A 21,845-nucleotide genomic window follows, 5' to 3' on the forward strand; every position below is an offset into this window, starting at 1 on the left:
GTCTGGTTCTCCCCGAGAGGCTTGTTTCTCGAATTTCCCCCTTTCCCCCTCTTCCCGGACCTCCGGGGCCCTCCCTCGCTGCCCGGGGCCCCCGTGGGGGGCGTCTTGACCCGGCGAGCTCGCCGAGTTTCGGTAGGACCGGCGCTGGGCTCTGGGGAGGGGATGCGGGAGCGCCCGGGGCCTGGGCGGGAGCCGGGAAGGGAGTCCTCGAGCCCGCCCTGCGGACCCCTCCCGCCGCCTCGTCCTCCGCACGCACTGAGGCACCACTGCTCCGCCTGGCCCGGGACACGGCTTTATTGGGGATGTGGGTGCCTGGCCCTCGTCCCCCACCACCCAGCCCCGTCTCCGAGCGGCCCCAGAGGGGGTTAGAACAACACTGACTACTGATCTTGGACAGGAAGTGACTGGGGCGCGGGGTGGGGGCGGGGGCGTGTGTGAAGCGGCGCAGGCTAACTCTGCGACCACATGTGCGGCTCCAACTCCAGATGTTCTTCATCTGCGTCGGACCTGCCGTCTGAGCTCCTCCCCTCCCTCGGCTTGGGCCAGGCTGGGGAGTGGAAGGAGGTCACCTGGAGACAGTGAGGGGGTCAAGCCCCAACAAAGGAGGAGTCTTGAGTGGAGGCTTTGGTGAAGGGACCCTACAAGCCTCCACTGAATCCTTGCCCTGGCTGGGGCGGGCACTGGGGACGCCGCGGGCTGCTGGAATCATTCGCAGGCTAGCTTCCCGTCGAAACTGGAGAGGGCGATGGCAAAGGCCTGCAGGGCGCACAGCGGGTACCGGTAGTCTAGGGTGAAGGCGTCCTCGGCCACGCGGCCGAACTGCAGCACGATGTAATCAGCTATGAGCAAACAGGGGTGCGGGCGTCGGGGGACCTCCTGGGTCCCATCCTGGCCGTCCCTGCCCTCTACATTGGGGAAGTCCCCCTCGCAGTGGGGCCCCCCCGATCCTCAGCCACTTCCTCAGTTGTTCACCCTCCACCCATCCCCCCTCCTTATCTTACCCCACCTGCCCCACCTGCAGCTCTACCATCCATGACTGCAAGCCCCTGAGGACAGGGACCCTGCCTTATCTTTTGCCGCCCAGGGCTGTGCATGCAACTGCCACTTAAGTATAGGAACCCGTCAAACTTCCTCAAGCCAACTTTTCCAACTATTTTTGCCCTCTCTTTCCAATGTTTCTGTTGTCTTCTGACCCCCTTTCTTCTCCCCGCCCCTCCCAACCCATCCCAAGTCCCATCTTAGACCACCAGCTCAATCCCTTGACTAACCCCCTGGTTCCCTTCTTCATCCAGTGGCCCCAATCATCCCCCACACCTCCCCCAGCATCCATAGGGACAGGAAGCTGCTAAAAATACTCCCAACCTCACCAGACCAGGCTCCACCAGAAATGTGATCTGGAGAGCAGTTATCCAAGGGCTGGGACAGGTGACACTGGGAGCACATCCCTAGGATGGAGTGGGGGATGGGGAAGTCGCTCGTGTTAGTGGACCCTGGGAACCAGGAGTCCCATGGGAGATACCTTTCCATTCCCAAGCGTCCTTACCCTAGTGCGGACTTCTCCCCCAATCTTCTAACAGGGACATTTTGACTTAATTATGTTAATGGGTACACCGTGTTTCCCTAACGCTTCAACAGCCGGTCTTTCCCCTCATTTGAGAGGAGACAATAGAGTAGGCACTCGGAAGTGCTTGATTAATGTTCCCTACTCCTAAAGGTCTAAAGCGGTTAGGGACTGAGCCCTGGAGCCAGACTCTCTGGGTCCCAGTTCCAGCTTTACCCCTTAATAGCTGTAAGATCTTGGGCAAGTTACTTAACCTCTCTGTTCCTCAGTTTTCTCACCTGCCAAATAGGGATAATAATAGGGCCTTTTTTTTTTTTTTTTAACAGGGTTGTTGAAAAGATGTAAGGATGCAATGTCTGTAAAGCCCTGAGAACGGTGCCTGGCACATAGGAAGTACTGTGTAAGTGTGTGTAAAGTTAAATGTGGGGGCCAGGGTAATGCGCGGAGGGGCTGAGAGACCGGGGGAGGCGGCCTCCGAGCCTCAGCATCCTCTGACCACAGAGGGATCGGGCTAGCAGTGGTTTTCAAACTCCAGTAGCTTAACTCTCCCTTCAATACAGAACATCCCAGTTTCTACCCCAGGACCCTGGTCAATGCTAGAATAAGGGCCTGGAATAATGACCCCCTAGACACCTGAGGCTCCTGAGACCACAGTGTCAATGTTCCTGGGGAAGAGAGCGACCTCCTTAGATGTTCTGGCTCCGGGGTGAGAGAGAAAGACGACAGGAAAAGCCCCGAGGGGGGGTTAGGGTCCTGGAGGTGGTGAGGAACAGCCTGGCCCAGGCCCTCAGATACTCACGGTCATCAGCGTGAACAATCTGGAAGTTCTTGACAGAGGCCTGTGTGACTCTGCCTTGGAAGTTGAGGGTGTAGGAGCCACTGTCTTCGTTCCAGACAGGTGGCTTGTTGTGCAGCTCAATGAGGCTCTCCAGGGTCTTGTTCTGCCAGCGCACCAGCAGCCCGTCGCTGGCCTGGGTGCCGGGGGGGGGGGGCGGAGAATTGAGGAGACGACAGTTAGGGGTGGCAGAGATATTTTAGGACTGAGGGGAAGGGGTCCGGGGACCTACGCATGGCCTTGCGCAGCCTGGATGTCGGCTTCCCATTCAGAGTGTCCTTCCTTGAGAGCATGCTAGGTCTCTGTGGCCCTTGCGGGCAGGGTGTGCCTCTGGGAGAACAGGGCTTTGCTGTGGGATGCCAGTATGGAGGGTGGAGAATGGAAAGGAGTGTGTGGCACACAGTTGGTGTCCTGTGCCATTGGTACCCAAGGGGTCCTCAGAAGGGCCAGCTGATTACAGGATGAACCAGACATCCTGGGGCCTACAAGGAACGCACAGTTGAGCTTGGGGAGGCGAACAGGTCAACCGTGGTTAAGATAAAATGCCCTGAAAGGGGGTTTCTGGGAAGAAGGATTGGCGTCTGTATGAGGTGCTCTGGAGACATTTCCTTCCCGGGTCTCCTTGCCGCCTGTCATGTTCACGGCTTAGTTAGAGCAAGTCCGCTCAAGATCATGTCCTCCAGGAAGCCTTCCTGACGCCATGTCTGATTTAGATGTCTTAGCTCCGAGCTTCCCTAACACCCGGCTCTTCTCTCTCCCACTGCACTGAAAGGGACAGAGTAAGATACTCTAAGGGCAGGCATAGTATTTGAGTAATGGCTCTGTGCCTCAGTTTCTCTCAGTTGTGAGGATTAAATAAGTTAATAGCACAGTTCCTGAAACAGAGTAAATGCTCAATAAATCTCTGATACTGTTTGGATGGTAAGTGTTGTGATGGTTTTGGATCTCCGGTGCCGGGTTTGGTAAATTGGAGTGGGATGAAGGAACTGAGATGGTGAAGAGAGACCCGAAGCAGCACCGGCTAGTGCTTACGGGAGACACAGCCTCCGGAGGGCATGTGTGTTTATTCCAGGTATGGACGGAGCAAGTGTGGGATCCACAGGGTCCTCCAGGCCAGAACCTCCCACGGCTGGTGCCCCATGGGCGGGTCGTGCCTGATTACCCTGTGACTTTTCAGCAGGGAAGTAGATGGGATCAGCTGATAGGGACATTATTTTTTACTGTAAACGAGTAAAGTGACTTTACTGTGAGTATGGGGCCTGCCCCCCATCTTGTCTCTGAAGTCCTGGGCTCAACGAAGCCACAGTGGTAAGGAGCAGGGCGGGGAACTGAGTCCGGAGGAGTCACCTTTCCGTGGGACACCTCTCCATCTTACCCTAACACCCCCACACACACACACAACAAACTTTGCTTTTAAAATATAAGTAAAATCATGTCACTCGGTGTTCCAAACCCTCCCCTGGCTTCCTGTTTGTCTCAGAGTGAAAACCAGTTCTACAGGCCCTATCTGCCCCTCACTCTCACCTCTTACCTCATGTCCCTCCAGCCACACTAGCCACCTGCTGCTCCTCAAGCCCATTAGACACCTTCCTGCCTCGGGGCCTTTGCACTGACTCTTCCCTCCACCCAGGTGATCTTTCCCTAGATAGCTACCAGATCGCTCCCTCACCTCCTTCAGGACTTGGCTCAAATTCGACCTTCCCAACGAGGCCCATGCTGACCACTGTATTTAATAATACAGAAACCTACAGACACCCACTTCTCATCTCTCTCACCTTGTTCAACTTTCCTATCCCCCCCACCATAGAACTTATCATCTTCTAACATACTACATCATTTACTTATATCTCACTATTTCCCCCCCCCCCCATTGATTTGAGAGGAGGGGGAGAGAGGGAAACATTAACGCATTGTTCCACTTAGTTGTACACTCATTGACTGTTTCTCATTCGTGCCCTGACGGGCTCAAATCGGTGACCCCGGGATGGAGCCGGTGTCCCCAGATCAAGCTGGTGACCTGGGGGCTCCAGGACATGGCTCTATCCACTGCGCCTGCGGCCAGGGCTTATTTCCCACAATTATGATCTACTCTCTTGCACCCAGAGGAGGCCAGCTTCCTGAGGGCAGATCTTTGCTTGGTTCACATGTCTTCCAGGTGCCCAGAATAATACTTAGCTCTCAGTAAATGGGTGCCGAGTATTATTCATGCGCGGAATGAATACATACAGGGTGGGACAGAAGTAGATTTACAGTTGTTTGCATGTAAAATCATACAATAAACAATAAAACAAGAATAAACTCCATGTTTTGTGTACTCACGACTGTAAACCTACTTTTGCCCCCCTCCCAGTAAATGGATGATTCGGTGTAAACATATATATATATATATGTTGTGCTTGTTTCAGTGAATTCAATTACAAAGACCTCGAATTCATTCCACAAGTCGCTAGAAAGAATTTGCACGGGGGTGGGGGTGTGCAGTGTGCTCAGGAGGTTGGGTGTTGGGAAAGCTGACCACACACACACACACACACACACACACACACACCGCCCTAGCTCCCTGGGGGTGATTCACGGAGTGAGTCACGTAGGGAGTCGTGCCCTCAGGGAGAGGGGTCAGGGCTCACATTTCGGGGCCGGATGGGGACCCTCTCGTTGTCCGCATTCATGCCCGGAATGATGACGGTCATCCTCCGGGGACCTCGAAAGCCCAGGACGTTGGTTTCCTGGGAGGAAGATGCGCATTAGACCAGCCCCTGCAAGGAGAGGGGCCTGCCACCGGGGTGGGGGTGGGTACAGGTGGAGTCTCACATAGATTACAGCGGCCAGCTCCTGCCGAAGGCTCCCCACATCGGTGCTGCGGCCTCCACGGTGCGGAGTCTGCCCATTGTCAAAGACAGTGAAGCGGTTGCCCAGGAGGTTGGACCTGCAAGCAGGGTGGGGCTGGGGGCGGGGCTTGAGGGTTCCACGCCCCTACGCTAAGACCCTCGCAGTCAAGCCGCTTTGAGAGCTCCTTGATCATCATCAAGGATGAAGATGTCTTAGTATTGAGCAATTCGTGTCCCCTGCCCGAGGCTTCCCCTAAGAGGTATTTAAAAAAGATGGACCTTGGAGACTGGGCGGCGTTCCAATCTCAGCTCTATTTCTTACTAGCTGTGTGACCTTAGACACGTTACTTTAACTGGTCTGAGCCTCAACTTTTCCATCTGTAAAATGGGTATAAGAATAGTATTTCCCTCATTTGGTTGATAAGAGGATTAAATGAGTTAATATTTAGAAGTTACTTAGAACTATGCTTGACAGATACCTACATTGGCCTTATATGGGTTTGTTAAATACATAAATAGAAGAAATAAGGTTGACTCAGGGGTCCACCCTCCACCTCTCAGATTAGTGGTGAGGATTAGATGAGGTATATGGGGAGATATACGTCAAACCTCTGCTCAATCATTCAGTTAGTAAATATTCATTGAATAGCTACTATGCGCCAGGTGCTAGGACCCCACATGAACACGGCAGGCCTCGCTCTCACAGAACGTGTTTACTCCAAGTGAGGTCCCTGGATGAGCAGTGCAGGCATCCCCTGGGTCATCACCTGGGTCATTATTAAAAATGCAGTTCCCCGCCCCATCCCCGACCCACTGAACCATTTTAACAAGCTCCCTAAGGGGTCTGTACAAAGTGAGAGAAGCCCTGGGCCAGACTGCTCCGTGTAGTGGGCACTCTCAGGCAACAGAGCACACAGAAGACTGGCATGGCCCTCCTGGAGCCAAGAGCTCCCCAGCCGACCTCAGTTTCCCGACAAAATTCTCTCCTCCTCGGGACAGGTTGGTAGGGTCACTGGAGATGAGGTAATTGGCTGTCTTGCTCCGTTTCCGTTTCCTGCCAGCCAAGAGGAACACCTGGGGAGAGGCGGAGATGGGAAGAGGAGGGGAAGAGGGGATGGGGCAGAGGAGGGGAAGAGGGGATGGGGCAGAGGAGGGGGAGAGGGGATGGGACAGAGGAGGGGAAGAGGGGATGGGACAGAGGAGGGGAAGAGGGGATGGGGCAGAGGAGGGGAAGAGGAGAGGAGATGAGATGGGGCAGAGGAGGGGAAGAGGAGAGGAGATGAGATGGGGCAGAGGAGGGGAAGAGGGGATGGGGCAGAGGAGGGGAAGAGGAGAGGAGATGAGATGGGGCAGAGGAGGGGAAGAGGGGATGGGGCAGAGGAGGGGAAGAGGAGAGGAGATGAGATGGGGCAGAGGAGGGGAAGAGGGGATGGGGCAGAGGAGGGGGCAAGGGGAAGAGAAAGCTTGTTTACCTGGTTGCCCGACTCACATCTTGGCCCCAACCCTCCCTCAGCCTGGGTCCTGGCCTTCACCTCCCCCTCCCCCTCTCCCTAACCCACCTTTTTCTTTTTCTTTTTTTTACAGAGTCAGAGAGACGGATAGATAGGGGCAGACAGACAGGAATGGAGAGATGAGAAGCATCAATCATTAGTTTCCGTTGCGCATTGTGACACCTTAGTTGTTCACTGATTGCTTTCTCATATGTGCCTTGACCGTGGGGCTACAGCAGACTGAGTAACCCCTTGCTTGAGCCAGCGACCTTGGCCTCAAGCTGGTGAGCCTTGCTCAAACCAGATGAGCCCACGCTTAAGCTGGTGACCTTGGGGTCTCGAACCTGGGTCCTTCCGCATCCCAGTCCGACGCTCTATCCACTGCACCACCGCCTGGTAAGGTTAACCCACCTTTTTCTCTGTGTCCAGGTGCAGGAAGTAGGAGGGATACAGGCCCCTGTCCATGCCCTTCTTGTCCCGGGTCAGCCGGCAGCGCACTGTCCGGCCCTGGGGGGCGGGCTGAAGCACAAACTCCCGGGGTTCGCCCACTTCCACAGGTGGGGACGGGGCCCTCTCCTCCTTCTGGGAGGGGGCAGAGGGTGCATCAGCCCCGAGCACTAGCTCCCCTGCCCTCTGCAGGTCCCCAGTGCTGGAACGCAGGCATGGGAGGCAGGACAACTCACCGCTTTCTGTGTGGGAGAGAACAGAGTGTGGCTGGCCTCTCAGCTTCCGGCCAGCTCTGCAGCTGTTCGGAAGAGGCTGGGAGGCTTGCGCTTTAATATTATTTCATTTAGCTTGTAGTTAAGAGCCCAGGCTCTGGAGCCAGAGAGCCTGGGTTCAAATCCTGCTTCCACCATTATCAGGTATGTTAAGTGCCCTGATTCAGTTTTTGTGACAGAGACAGAGAGAGGGACAGACAGGGACAGACAGGAAGGGAGAGAGATGACAAGTATCAATTCTTTGTTGCGGCTCCTTAGTTGTTCACTGATTTCTTTCCCTTATGTGCCTTGCCCAGGAGGCTACAGCAGACTGAGTGACCTCCTTGCTTAAGCCAACAACCTTGGGCTTCAAGCCAGCGACCTTTGGGCTCAAGTCAGTGACCATGGGACCATGTCTATGATCCCACGCTCAAACCAGCAACCCCACACTCAAGCTGGTGAGCTCGCGCTCAGGCCAGATGAGCCTGTGCTCAAGCCAGTGACCTCAGGGTTTTGAACCTGGGTCCTCTGTGTCCTAGTCCGACGCTCTGTCCACTGTGCTGCCACCTGGTCAGACCTGGTTTAGTATTATATCTAAGAAGTAGGTAGGCGAATCCCTGGGGCAGCCATTACTTAATTTATACATTTAACAAACACTCATATAAAGCTGACTAATATGCCAGGCATAATTCTTTTTTTTTTATTTAATTTATTCATTTTAGAGAGGAGAGAGAGAGAGAGACAGAGAGAGAGAGGAGAGAGAGACAGGGGGGAGGAGCAGGAAGCATCAACTCCCATATGTGCCTTGACCAGGCAAGCCCAGGGTTTCAAACCGGCGACCTCAGCATTTCCAGGTCGACGCTTTATCCACTGCGCCACCACAGGTCAGGCCCAGGCATAGTTCTAAGCACTTTTCAAATCCTAACTCATTGCTCATCTTCTTACCAATATCCACCGAGGTGACTAACTGTCCCATCGTATAGATGGGAAACTGCGTCTCAAGAGGTTAAGAAATGTGCCTGACCAGGCGGTGGTGCAGTGGATAGAGCGTTGGACTGGGATGCAGAGGACCCAGGTTCGAGACCCCGAGGTCACCAGCTTGAGCGCGGGCTCATCTGGTTAGAGCAAAGCTCACCAGCTTGGACCCAAGGTTGCTGGCTTGAGCAAGGGGTCACTCAGTCTGCTGAAGGCCCATGGTCAAGGCACATATGAGAAAGCAATCAATGAACAACTAAGGTGTCACAATGAAAAACTGATGATTGATGCTTCTCATCTCTCTCCGTTCCTGTCTGTCTGTCCCTATCTATCCCTCTCTCTCTGTCTCTGTAAAAAAAAAAAAGAGGTTGAGAAATGTGCCCAAGTTCACATGCTAGGAAGAGGTGAAGTTGGGATTTGACGCTGCTCAGTCACCTGTTGGATCAGAGCCTTTAGGAAGAGCTTCCTTCATGTGGATACACTCTCAGGTGGGGGGACGGAGGCGGAAAGTATCGATTACTATGTTCCAGGCACACAATGCAGTGGAAGTGTTAGCTACTGCTGTTACTGTGAGCACAGAGTAAGTACTCAGTGCTTGATGCAGGAGCCAGCCTCCACGGTCGTCCTCCCTGGTCCCTGCTTCCAGAAATTCACCCCATGTGTTGTCTCCGCCCACGTCACATCACAGCTGGTCCTTGTGACCAGCAAATATGGCAGAAGCAATGGGGTGGTCACTTCTTTTTTTTTATGGTTTGTTTTGTTGATTTTAGAGAGAGAAAGAGAGAGAGAAACAGGAACATCTGTTCCTGTGTGTGCCCTGGCTGGGGATCAAACCAGTAACTTCTGTGCTTCGGGAAGATGCTCTAATCAACGGAGCTACCTGGCCAGGGCAGGGTAATCACTTTAGTGCTAAATCATAAAAAATACTATGGCTTTTCTTTGCTCTCTCCTGAGCCATTCTTGGGCTCTGGGGGAAGTCGGCTGCCATGTCAGAAGGACACTCAAGCTGCCCTGTGACAGGCCTCCAGCCAACAACCACAACCGGGAACCTTTTCTGAGGTGCATCTTCCATTTCTAGTCAAGCTTTCAGAATGACTGCCAAACGTACATGACATTTTTTTTTTTTTCATTTTTCCGAAGCTGGAAATGGGGAGGCAGTCAGACAGACTCCTGCATGTGCCTGACCGGGATCCACCTGGCATGCCCACCAGGGGGCGATGCTTTGCCCCTCTGGAGCGTCGCTCTGTTGCGTCCAGAGCCACTCTAGCGCCTGAGGCAGAGGCCACAGAGCCATCCTCAGCGCCCGGGCCATCTTTGCTCCAATGGAGCCTCGCTGCGGGAGGGGAAGAGAGAGACAGAGAGGAAGGAGAGGGGGAGGGGTGGAGAAGCAGATGGGCGCCTCTCCTGTGTGCCCTGGCCGGGAATCGAACCTGGGACTCCTGCATGCCAGGCCGACGCTCTACCACTGAGCCAACCGGCCAGGGCCACATGACATTTTTTTAAGTTAATTTTAAAATTGATATGAGAGGGAAAGAGAGAAAGAGAGCGCAGCATCAATTTGTAGTTCCACTTAGTTATGCATCCATTAGTGGATTCTCATATGTGCCATACTGGGGATTGAACCCACAGCCTTGGTGTATCAGGATGGCACTGTAACCAACTGAGCTACCCGGCTAAGGCCCTCGATGACACCTTGACTTGACTGCTAATTCGTAAGACCCTGAGCCAGAGCTACCTTACTAAGCTGCTTCTAGATTTCTGACTCACAGAAACTAAGGAAATATGTGTTTGTTGTTTTAAGACACCAAGTTTTGGGGTGGTTTGTTACACGGTAACACATGGTTTAATATAATGAATGAATATACAAGCAAATTGTGCTTATGGAAAAGCTAGTAACAGTTTGGTTGTGTTAGGTTCTCGGGGGGCCTGGCTTGGTAACCCACACTGTCTCTGCTGTTCTTACAGACCTGGTGTCCTTTCCCCCGTGTTCTATCCCTCACAAGCGGGGGAGCAAAGAGTCTCTAACTCCCAGCTTTCCCAGCAGGGGAGAGAGTGGCTCTCTGCCTGGGTGTGTGGTTGAGGATTGGACACTCTGTGAGCCTCGAGGTCGCTCTGCTGGGCTCGGGTGAGAGAAGGTTTGCACTCTGTATGAGGGGAGACAGGTGTTAGGAAGCGACCCCGTAGCCTGTGGGCAGATGAGCATCTCTCCTGCACCCTAGGTGGCTCCAGAAGAAATTCGTGAAACCCAGGAGTATGCTCGGAATGTGATGTGGAGAAAGCCAGCGCGTATTCAAACACTTGTGCAGCTGCGAATTTCAAGGGCCTAGGGCACCGATGGCTGTCCTGCCTTTGGCTCCAGTCCTCCAGGGACAGAATAACCTGCTCTTTCTGTTTCTACATCAGGACCTGGTGAGTGTGGCTAATGTGAATCAGCCCCCACGACCTGACCACACCTGGACAACCTAACCAACCCACACGGCGAAAACCCTGGCTCTGCCCTCCTGGCCACCTCTCCACATGAGGAGACCAGTTTCTCACGCTTTCTCTCTCCGGTTGGCCCTCTCTCTCTCTCCTGCTTACTTGAGTTTGTGCATGTTGGTGCCTGAGTTTATAAAAGCAATATTCAAAATAGTTAACAAGCGCCCTGGCCGGCTGGCTCAGTGGTAGAGCGTCGGCCTAGCGTGCAGAGGTCCCAGGTTCGATTCCCGGCCAGGGCACACAGAAGTGCCCATCTGCTTCTCCATCCCTCCCCCTCTCCTTCCTCTCTGTCTCTCTCTTTCCCTCCTGCAGCCGAGGCTCCATTGGAGCAAAGATGGCCCGGGTGCTGGGGATGGCTCCTTGGCCTCTGCCCCAGGCGCTAGAGTGGCTCTGGTCGCGGCAGAGCGTCGCCCCCTGGTGGGCGTGCCGGGTGGATCCCGGTCGGGCACATGCGGGAGTCTGTCTGACTGTCTCTCCCTGTTTCTAGCTTCAGAAAAATACAAAAAAATAAAATAAAATAAAATAAAAATAGTTAACAAGCTGCTTTGCTGGTGGAGAATGCCAGTCAAGAGAAGGAAAACCAGTAGGCCTGGAGGAGACGAGGCCCCCCCAGACAGCTAGCTTTAACCCTTCAGTTGCTGGAAGGCTGGGAGGTCCCGAGTGGGGGAGCAGAAAGCATTTGGGAGTTCAAAGCAATGGGGTGGAAATAGACTAACGCCTCGTACAGCTGGCGATCGGTCCCTCGGTGTGCCCAAGGGTGTGTACACGTGTGCCTGCTGGCCTGTGTGCCTGCATCTCCCTGGCACAGAGAGCGTGCGTCTCCATTGGGGCATCTCTGGCTGCAGAGGGGAGCGCTTAGAGACCAGAGGACAGAAGCCCCTGGGTGGCCAGTCCCAACCTGATGACCCCACAAGTGCTTCTTCTGCGCTCACAAGTCTGGTGCCCTTTGTCCTCATACCCTGTCACCAGAGGGGGAGCCACGAGGCGAACCCCAAGTGCACAAGGTCCCACACTCGAGTCCCCCAGGCCCAGGCCCCAGACCTGCTCCCTGCACTCGAGTCCCCAGGCCCAGGCCCAGCCCTGCTCCCTGCACTCGAGTCCCCAGGCCCAGGCCCAGCCCTGCTCCCTGCACTCGAGTCCTCAGGCCCCGGCCCAGCCCTGCTCCCTGCACTCGAGTCCCCAGGCCCAGGCCCAGCCCTGCTCCCTGCACTCGAGTCCCCAGGCCCCGGCCCAGCCCTGCTCCCTGCCCCTCTGAGACCCAACCTTTTTGCCTTTTCCTTTCGCTTTGCCCTTCTGATTGCTGTTCTTGGTCACCGCGGCGCCCGCCTCTTCTTCCTCATCTTCTTCCTCCTTCTTCTCCTCTTCTGAGCCTTTGGGAGGGCCTGGAACAGAGCGGGGACAAGCGTCTTAACCCTGGCAGAGCACTTCATGGTTTGCAAAGTGCTCCTAACCGCCACTGGTCACTTGAACGCTGCCCATGATGCCAACAGAGTAACCCAATCCTATCGCTATTATCAGAGCCTCAGAAAGTCAAACACACCTGCCTGAGCCCACACAGCTACTAAAATGGTGGTCAAGAGGTCCCCCAAGTGTTCTGACTCTAGAACCCATACTCCCTCCCTCACACTGTGTCCCAGCTCCCCGCCCCCAGGACAGCTGCTCAGTGTCACGCACCAGAGGCACCCAAGACCGCTGCCACTCACCTTTCTTCTTCAGCGCTTTCTCAGCTGGGCCATCGGCCCCAACCAGAAACATGGCTGGAATCTTCTGCACTCTGGATGAGCTCACTGAGGGGTCTTTGTCAGCTTCCCCAGGCCCTGTGTGTGATTGGGAAGGGGTCAGAGCCCTCATCACGCTCAGAGTCCCCTGTTCTTCCAGAGACCAGACTCACCTTTCTTCTTCGTCTTTCTGGTCTTGGGCCCTTCCCCTGTTGGCACCTTCTTACTGCGCAGAGGTTTTGGTGGGGGGACAGGGCTTTCCAGGTCCCCTGGGAATGAAGGGTAGGGGTTAGACAGTCCCCAGGGAGGCAAAAGCCCTGACTGGGGCACAGAGTCTGCCTTCTGCTCAGTTCATTTCTAACACAGTGTGAAAAGGGCACCTTTGGACCAGACCGCGGTACTTGTAAGACAGATGCTCAGGCCAGGGAGCCGCTGTGGCATGTAGTTACTGATGGACTTTTACTGTAATCACTTTGATGCTTTTATAAAAATCATAACAGTAATTCATATTGGGTTTTAAAAAGAACTAAACAAAGGGGCCCTGGCTTGTTGGCTCAGCGGTAGAGCATCGGCCCAGCTTGTGGAAGTCCCAGGTTTGATTCCTGGTCAGGGCACACAGGAGAAGCGCCCTTCTGCTTCTCTACCCTTCCCCCTCTCCTCCCTCTCTGTCTCTCTCTTCCCCTCCCGCAGCCAAGGCTCCACTGGAGCAAAATTGGCCTGGCACTGATGATGGCTCCATGGCCTCCACCTCAGGCGCTAGAATGGCTCTGGTGGCAACGGAGCAACGCCCTAATGGGCAGAGCATCGCCCCCTGGTGGGCATGCCTGGTGGATCCCAATCAGGTACATGCGGGAGTCTGTCTCTCTGCCTCCCTGCTTCCCACTTCAGAAAAAGAAAAAAATAAAATAAAATAAAAAGAACTAAACAAAAATCACAAAGAAAACCCAAATTCTCAGCCTCCCTGGCTCATGGAGCACATGGGGCAGGGACCGGGGATAGTGATGGGAGCGCATATTGAGTACGTCCTTAAGGACCATCAGGGAGAAACCCTCAGGTCCAGGCACCGGTTACGTTGATGTTTCAGCTCCTGTGGATCATTGAGAACAGAGGTCCCCAAAGGGCAGGGCTAGATTTACCTGTCTGTCTGCTCCCTTTGTGCTCTCAACACCCACCCACCTTTGGGAGCCTGGGCCTTGGCCCTCCTCTCCCTGATGTTTGCAGAAGCCTTCCCTTTAGGGGGTTTCTTGGAAGGCAGAGATATTTTCTCTTTCTTTTCCTCCTCCTCCACCTCTTCCTCTTCACAGTCCTCCTCTTCCTCCTCCTTATCTTCTGTGGGTAGAAACTCCTCTTAATGGGACCTGGGGTGGTCCCCATTATTTGGGGAGCCCAGCCCTCCAGGTTGGTGGGAGAGGTGAGTGAGAGGCAGGGGTCGGGTTTTCTTCTGGGACAGGGGAGAGGAAAGGGGTTCCAGCACCTTCCTTAAAGAATGGGGGTGACCCCAGTCTTCAGAGGTCTACAGGCTGGGAGGGCAGCTGGAGTGGGGGTGGGGCGCTGGGGCTTGGTGGTCCTGCTCTGGGAAAGCACGCAGACCGTGGGTCCTTCTCTCTCTCTCTCTAGGATCCTTGCCTTCTCCCCTCCCTCTCTTCTCTCCCCCCCGCCCCCCTGTCCTCTCCCCTTCTGTACGGTTATCCCCGCACTTGCGCTGTTCCTGGCCTGTCACAGTTTCTGACCTTGAGCCAGACCCGCCGGGCTACTTCCGGCCCCTAGCTGTCGTTTAAGGCAAAATTCTTAAACAACTCTGTGCCTCAGTTTCCCCACCCTGAAAATGGAGGAAAGAATAAAAGAATAAAGTTTTTCTTTTTCTGGCTCAAAGACGAAGTCAGAGAAGTGGGGGCTGTTTCCCGATGCTGGTGCTCGCCCAGCCCCGCCCGCCCTCTCTGCGCCCCGCCCGCCCGGCGCGCGCCCCGCCCGCGGACCCTCCCTCACCGTCCTCTGCGCCCGCGGCGCCGGCTACCCGGAAGGTTTCTCGCGGGTCGCGCTTCTTGGCCTCGGGGTCCCGGAGGAACTTGGTGTAGACGGTCAGCGACGCTCCGGCCTCGGCGGGCTGCGGGGCGGGCTCCTCCCGCGGCCGCCCCCTCCGCCCGGCTGAGCCGAGACGCGCGGTCGGTCGGGGGGACAGGCTGCGCCGACCCCTGCGCCGCACGGACGGCACCCCGACTCCGCCCTCGGGGTCCCCCCCACTCCCGGCTCGGTTTCCACCGCGGACGCCCCGCCCCCGGCTCTCACTCGCCCCTGCGCACACCCTGCACCCCCTCTGCCCCTGCCCCGCGCCCCGTCTCAGCGCCCCCTCCACCGGGTCGGATCCCCTGGCGTCCCTCACCCTGCGCGGCGCCCCCGGGCTCGGCCCCCCGCCCGCCTCCAGGTCTCCGAGGCTTGGATCCCGCAGGGCAGGGGGACTCGGGGGACTCGGGGGACTCGGTCCTCTTCAACTTCTGTCCCCGGGCGAGTAGCTGCGGAGTGGGGGGTCGAAAGGAAGAACAGGAAGGAGAGGGGGGCTCCACGGCTGCCTGTCACCCTCTAATCCCTTGAGCCTCCAGAATTAACCGCGGCTTATCGAGAGGGGACCGGCAGCCTCCCTCTAGGGGCGAGGACCCCTCCCAGGCGTCACGGCCACCGCCAGAGCCCGAAGTCCTCCTGTGGACGCCCCCGCCCCCAAACACCCCTTCCTCCAAAGGGAAAGACAAACGCCCTCCGGGAAGTACCGCCCGGCGCTGCTGGGGGGGGGCGCCCCCTTCAGGACCCACCCGCGCCGGCTGCCTGGGGGCGTCTCTCCGCCTCCTTTCCAAGCGGGGGTGACATACCTGCTTGGGGCGCCGCTGGACCTCGGGGCTCCCGCCTTCCTCCTCGTGCCCGCTGAGGGGAGCGAAGGAGTCAGTTCGCCGCCCCACCCTTTCCTGCCCCTCCCAACCCCTCCGGCTGGGACCCCAGGGCTCAGCTGGGCCGCCGGGGTCTTTCCGCACCTGTCGGAGTTCCACACCTCCCGGAGGGTGTCGTTCTGCAGCGGCATGGTGCGCCCGCCTGTCCGCACCCCGGTCCGTGGCCGCCCCGCAGCTCCCGGAGCCGCGCTGCCTGCCCGCTAATCCGGGCTCAGCCTCACCCCACCTCCGGCTGGCTCAAGCAGGTGGGGCCCTGCCGTGCTGAGCGGGTGCTCCCGCTGCGACCCGGGCCCCAGGGAGCTCACGCTGCGGCCAGACCCGGGCCCCACGGGGCTCACGCTGTGACCCGGGTAGTGGGGCCCAGGCTGCGGAGTAGAGGCTGAAGCCCCAGGTTCTCAGACCCTTAAAAGACTGAGGATGGCATCACTATACAATACCAGCTCCCCTCCACCTCCCCGCAGCTTGAGGTAGAGTCACTGATTTGTAATTTGTACATCCGATCCTGTGTCTTTATTTTTTCATTAAAAACTACGAACTAGAATTGACTAATATATAATACATAGGGACTGACAGAAGTAGGTGTATACACTTTATAAAAAATATGCCTATATGGTGGGTGTACAGTTAAATATATTTGCTGATAGGCGACACGCTTTTTTTCTTTTGCTTAAATATATTTTGCTGATAGGCGACATGATTTTTTAAACTTTAGAAACCAGTCTGGATTTAGAAGACAGACACGGCTGTCTAAGAGGGGATTTGTTTTTTTAAAGATTTTATTTCTTGATTTTAGAGTGAGGGGGGAGGAGAGAATAGGGGAGAGGAGCCAGAAGCATCATAGTAATTGCTTTCCATATGTGCCTCAACCAGGCAAGCCCAGGGTTTCGAACCGGCGACCTCAGTGTTCCAGGTTGATGCTTTATCCACTGCACCACCACAGGTCAGGCTTAGAGGGTAATTTTTAAATTTTTATTTATTTATTTATTCATTTTTAGAGAGGAGAGAGAGACAGAGAGGGAGAGAGAGACAGAGAGAGAGAAGGGGGGAGGAGCTGGAAGCATCAACTCCCATATGTGCCTTGACCAGGCAAGCCCAGGGTTTCGAACCGGCGACCTCAGCATTTCCAGGTCGACGCTTTATCCACTGCGCCACCACAGGTCAGGCTAGAGGGTAATTTTTAAATTGAGACTGGAAGGATTTCAAAGATGGGAAAGAGAATGTTCCAGGCATAAGGCACAGCTCAGGCAAAATGTTTGTTGGCAACCAAGAACTTGGCACAATGCAACAGTACCACTGCCTTGACCAGGGCAAGTGTGTTCCTGCCTAGGACATTCACTTCAGAGAGGTCCTGATAATCTGAAACTCGAAACAAACACAGAACTAACCACCACAGGCACCGGAGGGGTGGGGCACAGACTGTAACCCTAAACATCTGCATCCTATCACTGCCAGGCCCAGGGAGCACGTCTCCACACCTCCTGCCCACTGTCCCCCAAACCAAAGTGGATGGCAGGGGTAGACATTGCTTTGGAGTGCCGTCAGGAGAAGCTCTTAAGCAAAAAAAAAAGAGAGAGAGAGAAATTCATTTTTCAGATCTTCCCTCCCAGGTTGCATGGATGTGATAGATACTTGCATCCCAAGTATCCATTTTCTTGCTTCTTTTTGTGTTTTGAAGGTTCTCATGAATTAGCACGAGCCTGACTAGGTGGTGCAGTGGATAGAGCATTGGACTGGGATGCAGAGGACCCAGGTTCGAGACCCCGAGGTCTCCAGCTTGAGCATTGGCTCATCTGGTTTGAGCAAGGCTCACCAGCTTGAGCCCAAGGTCGCTGGCTCAAGCAAGGGGTCACTCGCTCTGCTGTAGCCCTCCCACCCCCCCCGTCAAGACATATATGAGAAAGCAATCAATGAACAACTAAGGAGCCTCAACAAAGAATTGATGGTTCTCATCTCTCTCTGTTCCTGTCTGTCTGTCCCTATCTGTCCCTCTCTCTGACTCTTTCTGTCTCTATCAACACACACACACACATGAAAAATAAAATGAATGAATAAAATCTTTAAAAAAATGAATTAGCACGGTATTCACAAAAGTGCACATGGCAACCAAGGGGCATTTTGCCATATTAAACAATTTATACGACTGTTCGTTTTGTCTGTAGGTCGGTCTGGACATCATGCGTGGAGCACGGTAGCAGTTCTTCCCGTAGGCAATAGTGGGGCACTGGATGCTATTTTGTGACTAGTTTTAAAAATATTTAAGAAGATGGAATTAAATTTTTCCAAAACCATTTAAATTTGGTTGAATTGTTTTAATGATTATCTTTTTAAGTTTACTTATTGATTTTAGAGAGAGAGGAAGGGAGAGAAAGAGATGGAGACAGGAACATCACAATCTGTTCCTCTATGTGCCCTGACCGGGGATCGAACTGGCAACCTTCATTCCCAGGGACAATGCTCTAACCAGCCAAGCTATCCAGCCAGGGTGATTAAACTTTTGATATTCATTCATTATAAACTATATCTGTCTTTTAATTTTAATACTTTTTTTTGGAGGGGGTGAGAGAGAGGCAGACAAACAGACAGGAAGGGAGGGAGAGAGATGAGAAGCATCAACTTATAGTTGCAGCACTTTAGTTGTTCACTGATTGCTTCTCATATGTGCCTTGACTGGGGACTGTGTCTTGACCCCTTGCTCCAGCCAGCGACCTTGGGTTCATTCATATCTATGATCCTATGCTCCAGCCAGCGACCCCGCGCTGAAGCTGGTGAGCCCATGCTCAAGCCAGTGACCTCAGGGTTTCAAACCTGGGTCCTCAGCGACCCAGGTCGACGCTCCACCCATTGTGCCACCATCAGTCAGGCTTTTTTTTTTACTACAGGGACAGAGAGAGAGTCAGAGAGAGGGATAGACAGGGACAGACAGACAGGAACGGAGAAAGATGAGAAGCATCAATCATCAGTTTTTCATTGCGACACCTTAGTTGTTCACTGATTGCTTTCTCATATGTGCCTTGACTGTGGGCCTTTAGCAGACTGAGTAATCCCTTGCTTGAGCCAGTGACCTTGGGTCCAAGCTGGTGAGCTTTTGCTCAAACCAGATGAGCCCGCACTCAACCTGGCAACCTCGGGGTCTCGAACCTGGGTCCTCTGCATCCCAGTCCGACGCTCTATCCACTGTGCCACTGCTCTGTCAGGCTCAGTCAGGCTTTAAAACATAATTTTGAATATATTAGAAAAGTCACTTTTAAAAACATGTGAAAAATAATTGTAATTTAAAAAATATTTTAACCTTTATCTTTGTTTCTTTTGAGAGAACATATTCAAATTTTATATGCTTTGAATGCAATTACACTTTTAAAAATCCTTTGAGAATTAGTACGGGTCCAGGCAATGACAGGAAGTAGCTAAGTGAAACTCAGAAAAGAATGAAAAGAAACATCTGGGTCTCAGTGAGGCTGAGCGGTGAGCACATGTGGGGAACTTAGAGACAGTGTAAATGTTCAGATTTTGTCGGGCACATTTAAGATCAGGCATCAAGGGTTTTTGTTTTTACTTTATTTATTCATTTTAGAGAGGAGAGGGAGAGACAGAGAGAGAGAAGGGGGGGAGGAGCTGGAAGCATCAACTCCCATATGTGCCTTGACCAGGCAAGCCCAGGGTTTTGAACCGGAGGCATCAAGGTTTGGGTTAAGCCCTGGCTGGAGGGCTTGGTTGGTTAGAGCATTGTCCTGAAGAGCAGAGGTTGCTGGTTCGATCCCCGGTCAGGACACTTACAGGAGCAGATAGATGTTCCTCTCTCTCTTTCTCTCTCTCTCTCTCTCTCTTTCTCTCGCTCTCCCTTCCTTCTAACTAAAATCAATAAATAAAAATAAAAGATTTTAGTTAAAATGAGGGTCAGTTTAGGGATAAGATTCAGGGTAGGAACACTGGTAATCCCTGGGACCCTCTAATCTGACACCAGGACAACAGAAAACCAGGCTTGAGGCGCTATAATTACCTTGTTTGGATCTAAAAAATGACATTTCTCTACTTGATCACCAGCATTAGTCACCAGACTCAATTCCATATGAATTTTAGCTGTTTGCTCACATCAAATCCACTTTCAGAAGACAGAGATTTGCGACCACCAACGATGCACGCTGCAGCTCAGCCATGCGTCCTGCCATGTGCCAGGCACTGGGCCCGGAACTTCCGAGCCACCCTCCCAGCTCACAGAATGTCTGCAGCTCAGACGGGGTCAGCAGCTGCCCAAGGCCACACAGCTGGTGCGGTGGAGGCGCGCCCCAGACCGGACACCTACTATGCGCCTGTTATGTGCTATTTCGAGTCCCCGTGGGAACTTTGAGAGGAGGGTGGGCATCTTATTTCACCTCTCCCTGCCTCTGTTTTCCGGCCTTCGTAAAGTGGTGACAATAATTGCCCCTGGCTATATGGAAGTTGTTGTGAGAACCGAATGGTTTGCACATGTGTGCGCAGTGTCTCGCGTGGCGTCTGGCACAGAACGAGGGTCCTGCCACCACTGGCTGTGTGTTCCTTCACTTTCCATTCACAGACCAGGCGATCGAGGCCCAGGGCCCTGCCAATGTGGTGCGAAGGTGCAAGAAGGGGCGTTCTCCAAAGTCTGTGGCTGCGGCTGCGGCAGCGGCAAAGAGCCAAACAAAGGCTTTGCCCAGAAACAAAGCTACCAGCTGGGCACTCTGGCAAGCTCCCCCCTTGCTCAGAGCCTCTCGCCCTGAACCTCAATTTCTTGATCTGGCAAAATAATAAATTTACATCGCAAAAGGATCCGTTCAGGTGGGTTGACCAGCAGCCTGGGAATTCTGCAGCCTGAAGGTGTCATGTTTGGGCTCCTCCGAAATGGAACCCAGGCCTGAGCTCGGAGTCGGCGGCCTTTTGTCGGCTCCATTTTTGTCGCGGTTGTTCGAGGCTTCCTTTGTCCATCGGCGTTCTCTGGTGTCCCACAGCCCCTCGCGGACTGTTCTAAAGGGAAATTTCTCTCAGCGAACCTAGACCTGTAGTGCCCGTGTCCTGGTCCTGTCCTTGCTTCTCAGAAAAGGAAAAGGAGGCTCAGAAAGGGTAAGTCACTGTCCAGGGCCCCATGGTGGCGGTGGGGGGACAGCGCTAAGGACTCAGGCCCGCTGTCTGAGCCCAGGGCCCCTGGGCAGCACCGCAGTGGCCCACGGGGGCTTCTCTATGGCTTGCTCATGACACCCTGGGGATGGCTGCGTGCTGGCTGCGTGAGCTGAAGGTGGGACTCGAACCCAGTGTTTCTTTCCCAGAGCTCATCACCTGGGGATGAGGGCTGGTTGTGGGGAGCACAGAGAAAGAAACAAGTGTACTGCTCTCTCCTCTAGAAAGTAGAATGTGACAATTGATGTTATTGGGGGATTCCATGGCTTTTCACAGAGTCAGTGTGAGGCTGAGCTTAAAGGGGCCCTGCAGATTCTGCACTGTGGCCCCTAGTCCTGCACCGTGGCCCCCAGACCCATACCCGTGGCCCCCAGACCAGCATCGTGGCCCCCAGACCCGCACCGTGGCCCCCAGTCCCACACCGTGGCCCCCAGACCTGCACCGTGGCCCCCAGACCTGCACCGTGGCCCCCAGACCTGCACCATGACCCCCAGTCCTGCACCGTCACCCCCAGACCCACATCGTGGCCCCCAGTCCCGCACCGTGGCCCCCAGACCCGCACCGTAGCCCCCAGTCCCGCACCGTGGCCCCCAGACCTGCACCGTAGCCCCCAGTCCCGCACCGTGGCCCCCAGACCCACACCTGTGGCCCCCAGTCCCGCACCGTTGCCCCCAGACCCACACCTGTGGCCCCCAGTCCCGCACCGTTGCCCCCAGACCCACACCTGTGGCCCCCAGACCCGCACCGTGGCCCCCAGACCCACACCTGTGGCCCCCAGTCCCGCACCATTGCCCCCAGACCCGCACCGTGGCCCCCAGACCCGCACCCGTGGCCCCCAGTCCCGCACCGTGGCCCCCAGACCCGCACCGTGGCCCCCAGTCCCGCACCGTGGCCCCCAGTCCCGCACCGTGGCCCCCGGCCATCAGGACTCCTCTGCCACACGCAGTCCCCACCCTCTGCTCACACACCTCCAGGCATAGGCCGCTCACTGCCTTCTGACGCCACCGTGCTACACAGAGACAGGAGATCCCATCTGTCCTGTGCCAGTCAGCCACATGGACCCAGTGCGGGAGACCTTCGGGGAAAGGGACTGACACGAGAGGTGGATGAGGGCTGGGGCCAGAGGGACAGACAGCAGTTGCTGTGGCTCAGAATGAGGGCTCATGGGGTATCTAGTCATCGAGCCCTATGTGTGC

General features: G+C 54.9%; 2 protein-coding genes and 1 long non-coding RNA gene across 3 annotated transcripts; 2 read left to right on the plus strand and 1 right to left on the minus strand.

Annotated features, from left to right (window-relative positions):
• The first annotated feature begins 17 nt into the window (after nt 1-17).
• On the plus strand, nt 18-11,306 carry LOC136307811 (uncharacterized). The gene is made up of 3 exons (XR_010726008.1): nt 18-132; nt 1,888-1,961; nt 10,791-11,306. It is a non-coding gene; the product is annotated as an uncharacterized lncRNA (long non-coding RNA).
• Nucleotides 279-15,711, minus strand: TULP1 (TUB like protein 1). Its single transcript, XM_066233963.1, has 14 exons — nt 15,604-15,711; nt 15,445-15,496; nt 14,964-15,093; nt 14,570-14,728; nt 13,760-13,912; nt 12,757-12,852; nt 12,569-12,682; nt 12,129-12,247; nt 7,126-7,296; nt 6,186-6,298; nt 5,208-5,322; nt 5,024-5,122; nt 2,361-2,532; nt 279-839 (listed from the first exon to the last, which is right to left on the minus strand). Exons 1-14 carry the CDS (start codon nt 15,648-15,650, stop codon nt 706-708), a joined length of 1,674 nt encoding a protein of 557 aa, XP_066090060.1. The 5' UTR covers nt 15,651-15,711; the 3' UTR covers nt 279-705.
• A 5,026-nt stretch (nt 15,712-20,737) lies between these two features.
• On the plus strand, nt 20,738-21,629 carry LOC136319159 (uncharacterized). The gene is made up of 2 exons (XM_066252555.1): nt 20,738-20,767; nt 21,003-21,629. Exons 1-2 carry the CDS (start codon nt 20,738-20,740, stop codon nt 21,627-21,629), a joined length of 657 nt encoding a protein of 218 aa, XP_066108652.1.
• Nucleotides 21,630-21,845: the final 216 nt, after the last annotated feature.

This window comes from Saccopteryx bilineata, chromosome 1 (genome assembly GCF_036850765.1).
Source record: "Saccopteryx bilineata isolate mSacBil1 chromosome 1, mSacBil1_pri_phased_curated, whole genome shotgun sequence".
Taxonomy (NCBI): Eukaryota; Metazoa; Chordata; class Mammalia; order Chiroptera; family Emballonuridae; genus Saccopteryx; species Saccopteryx bilineata.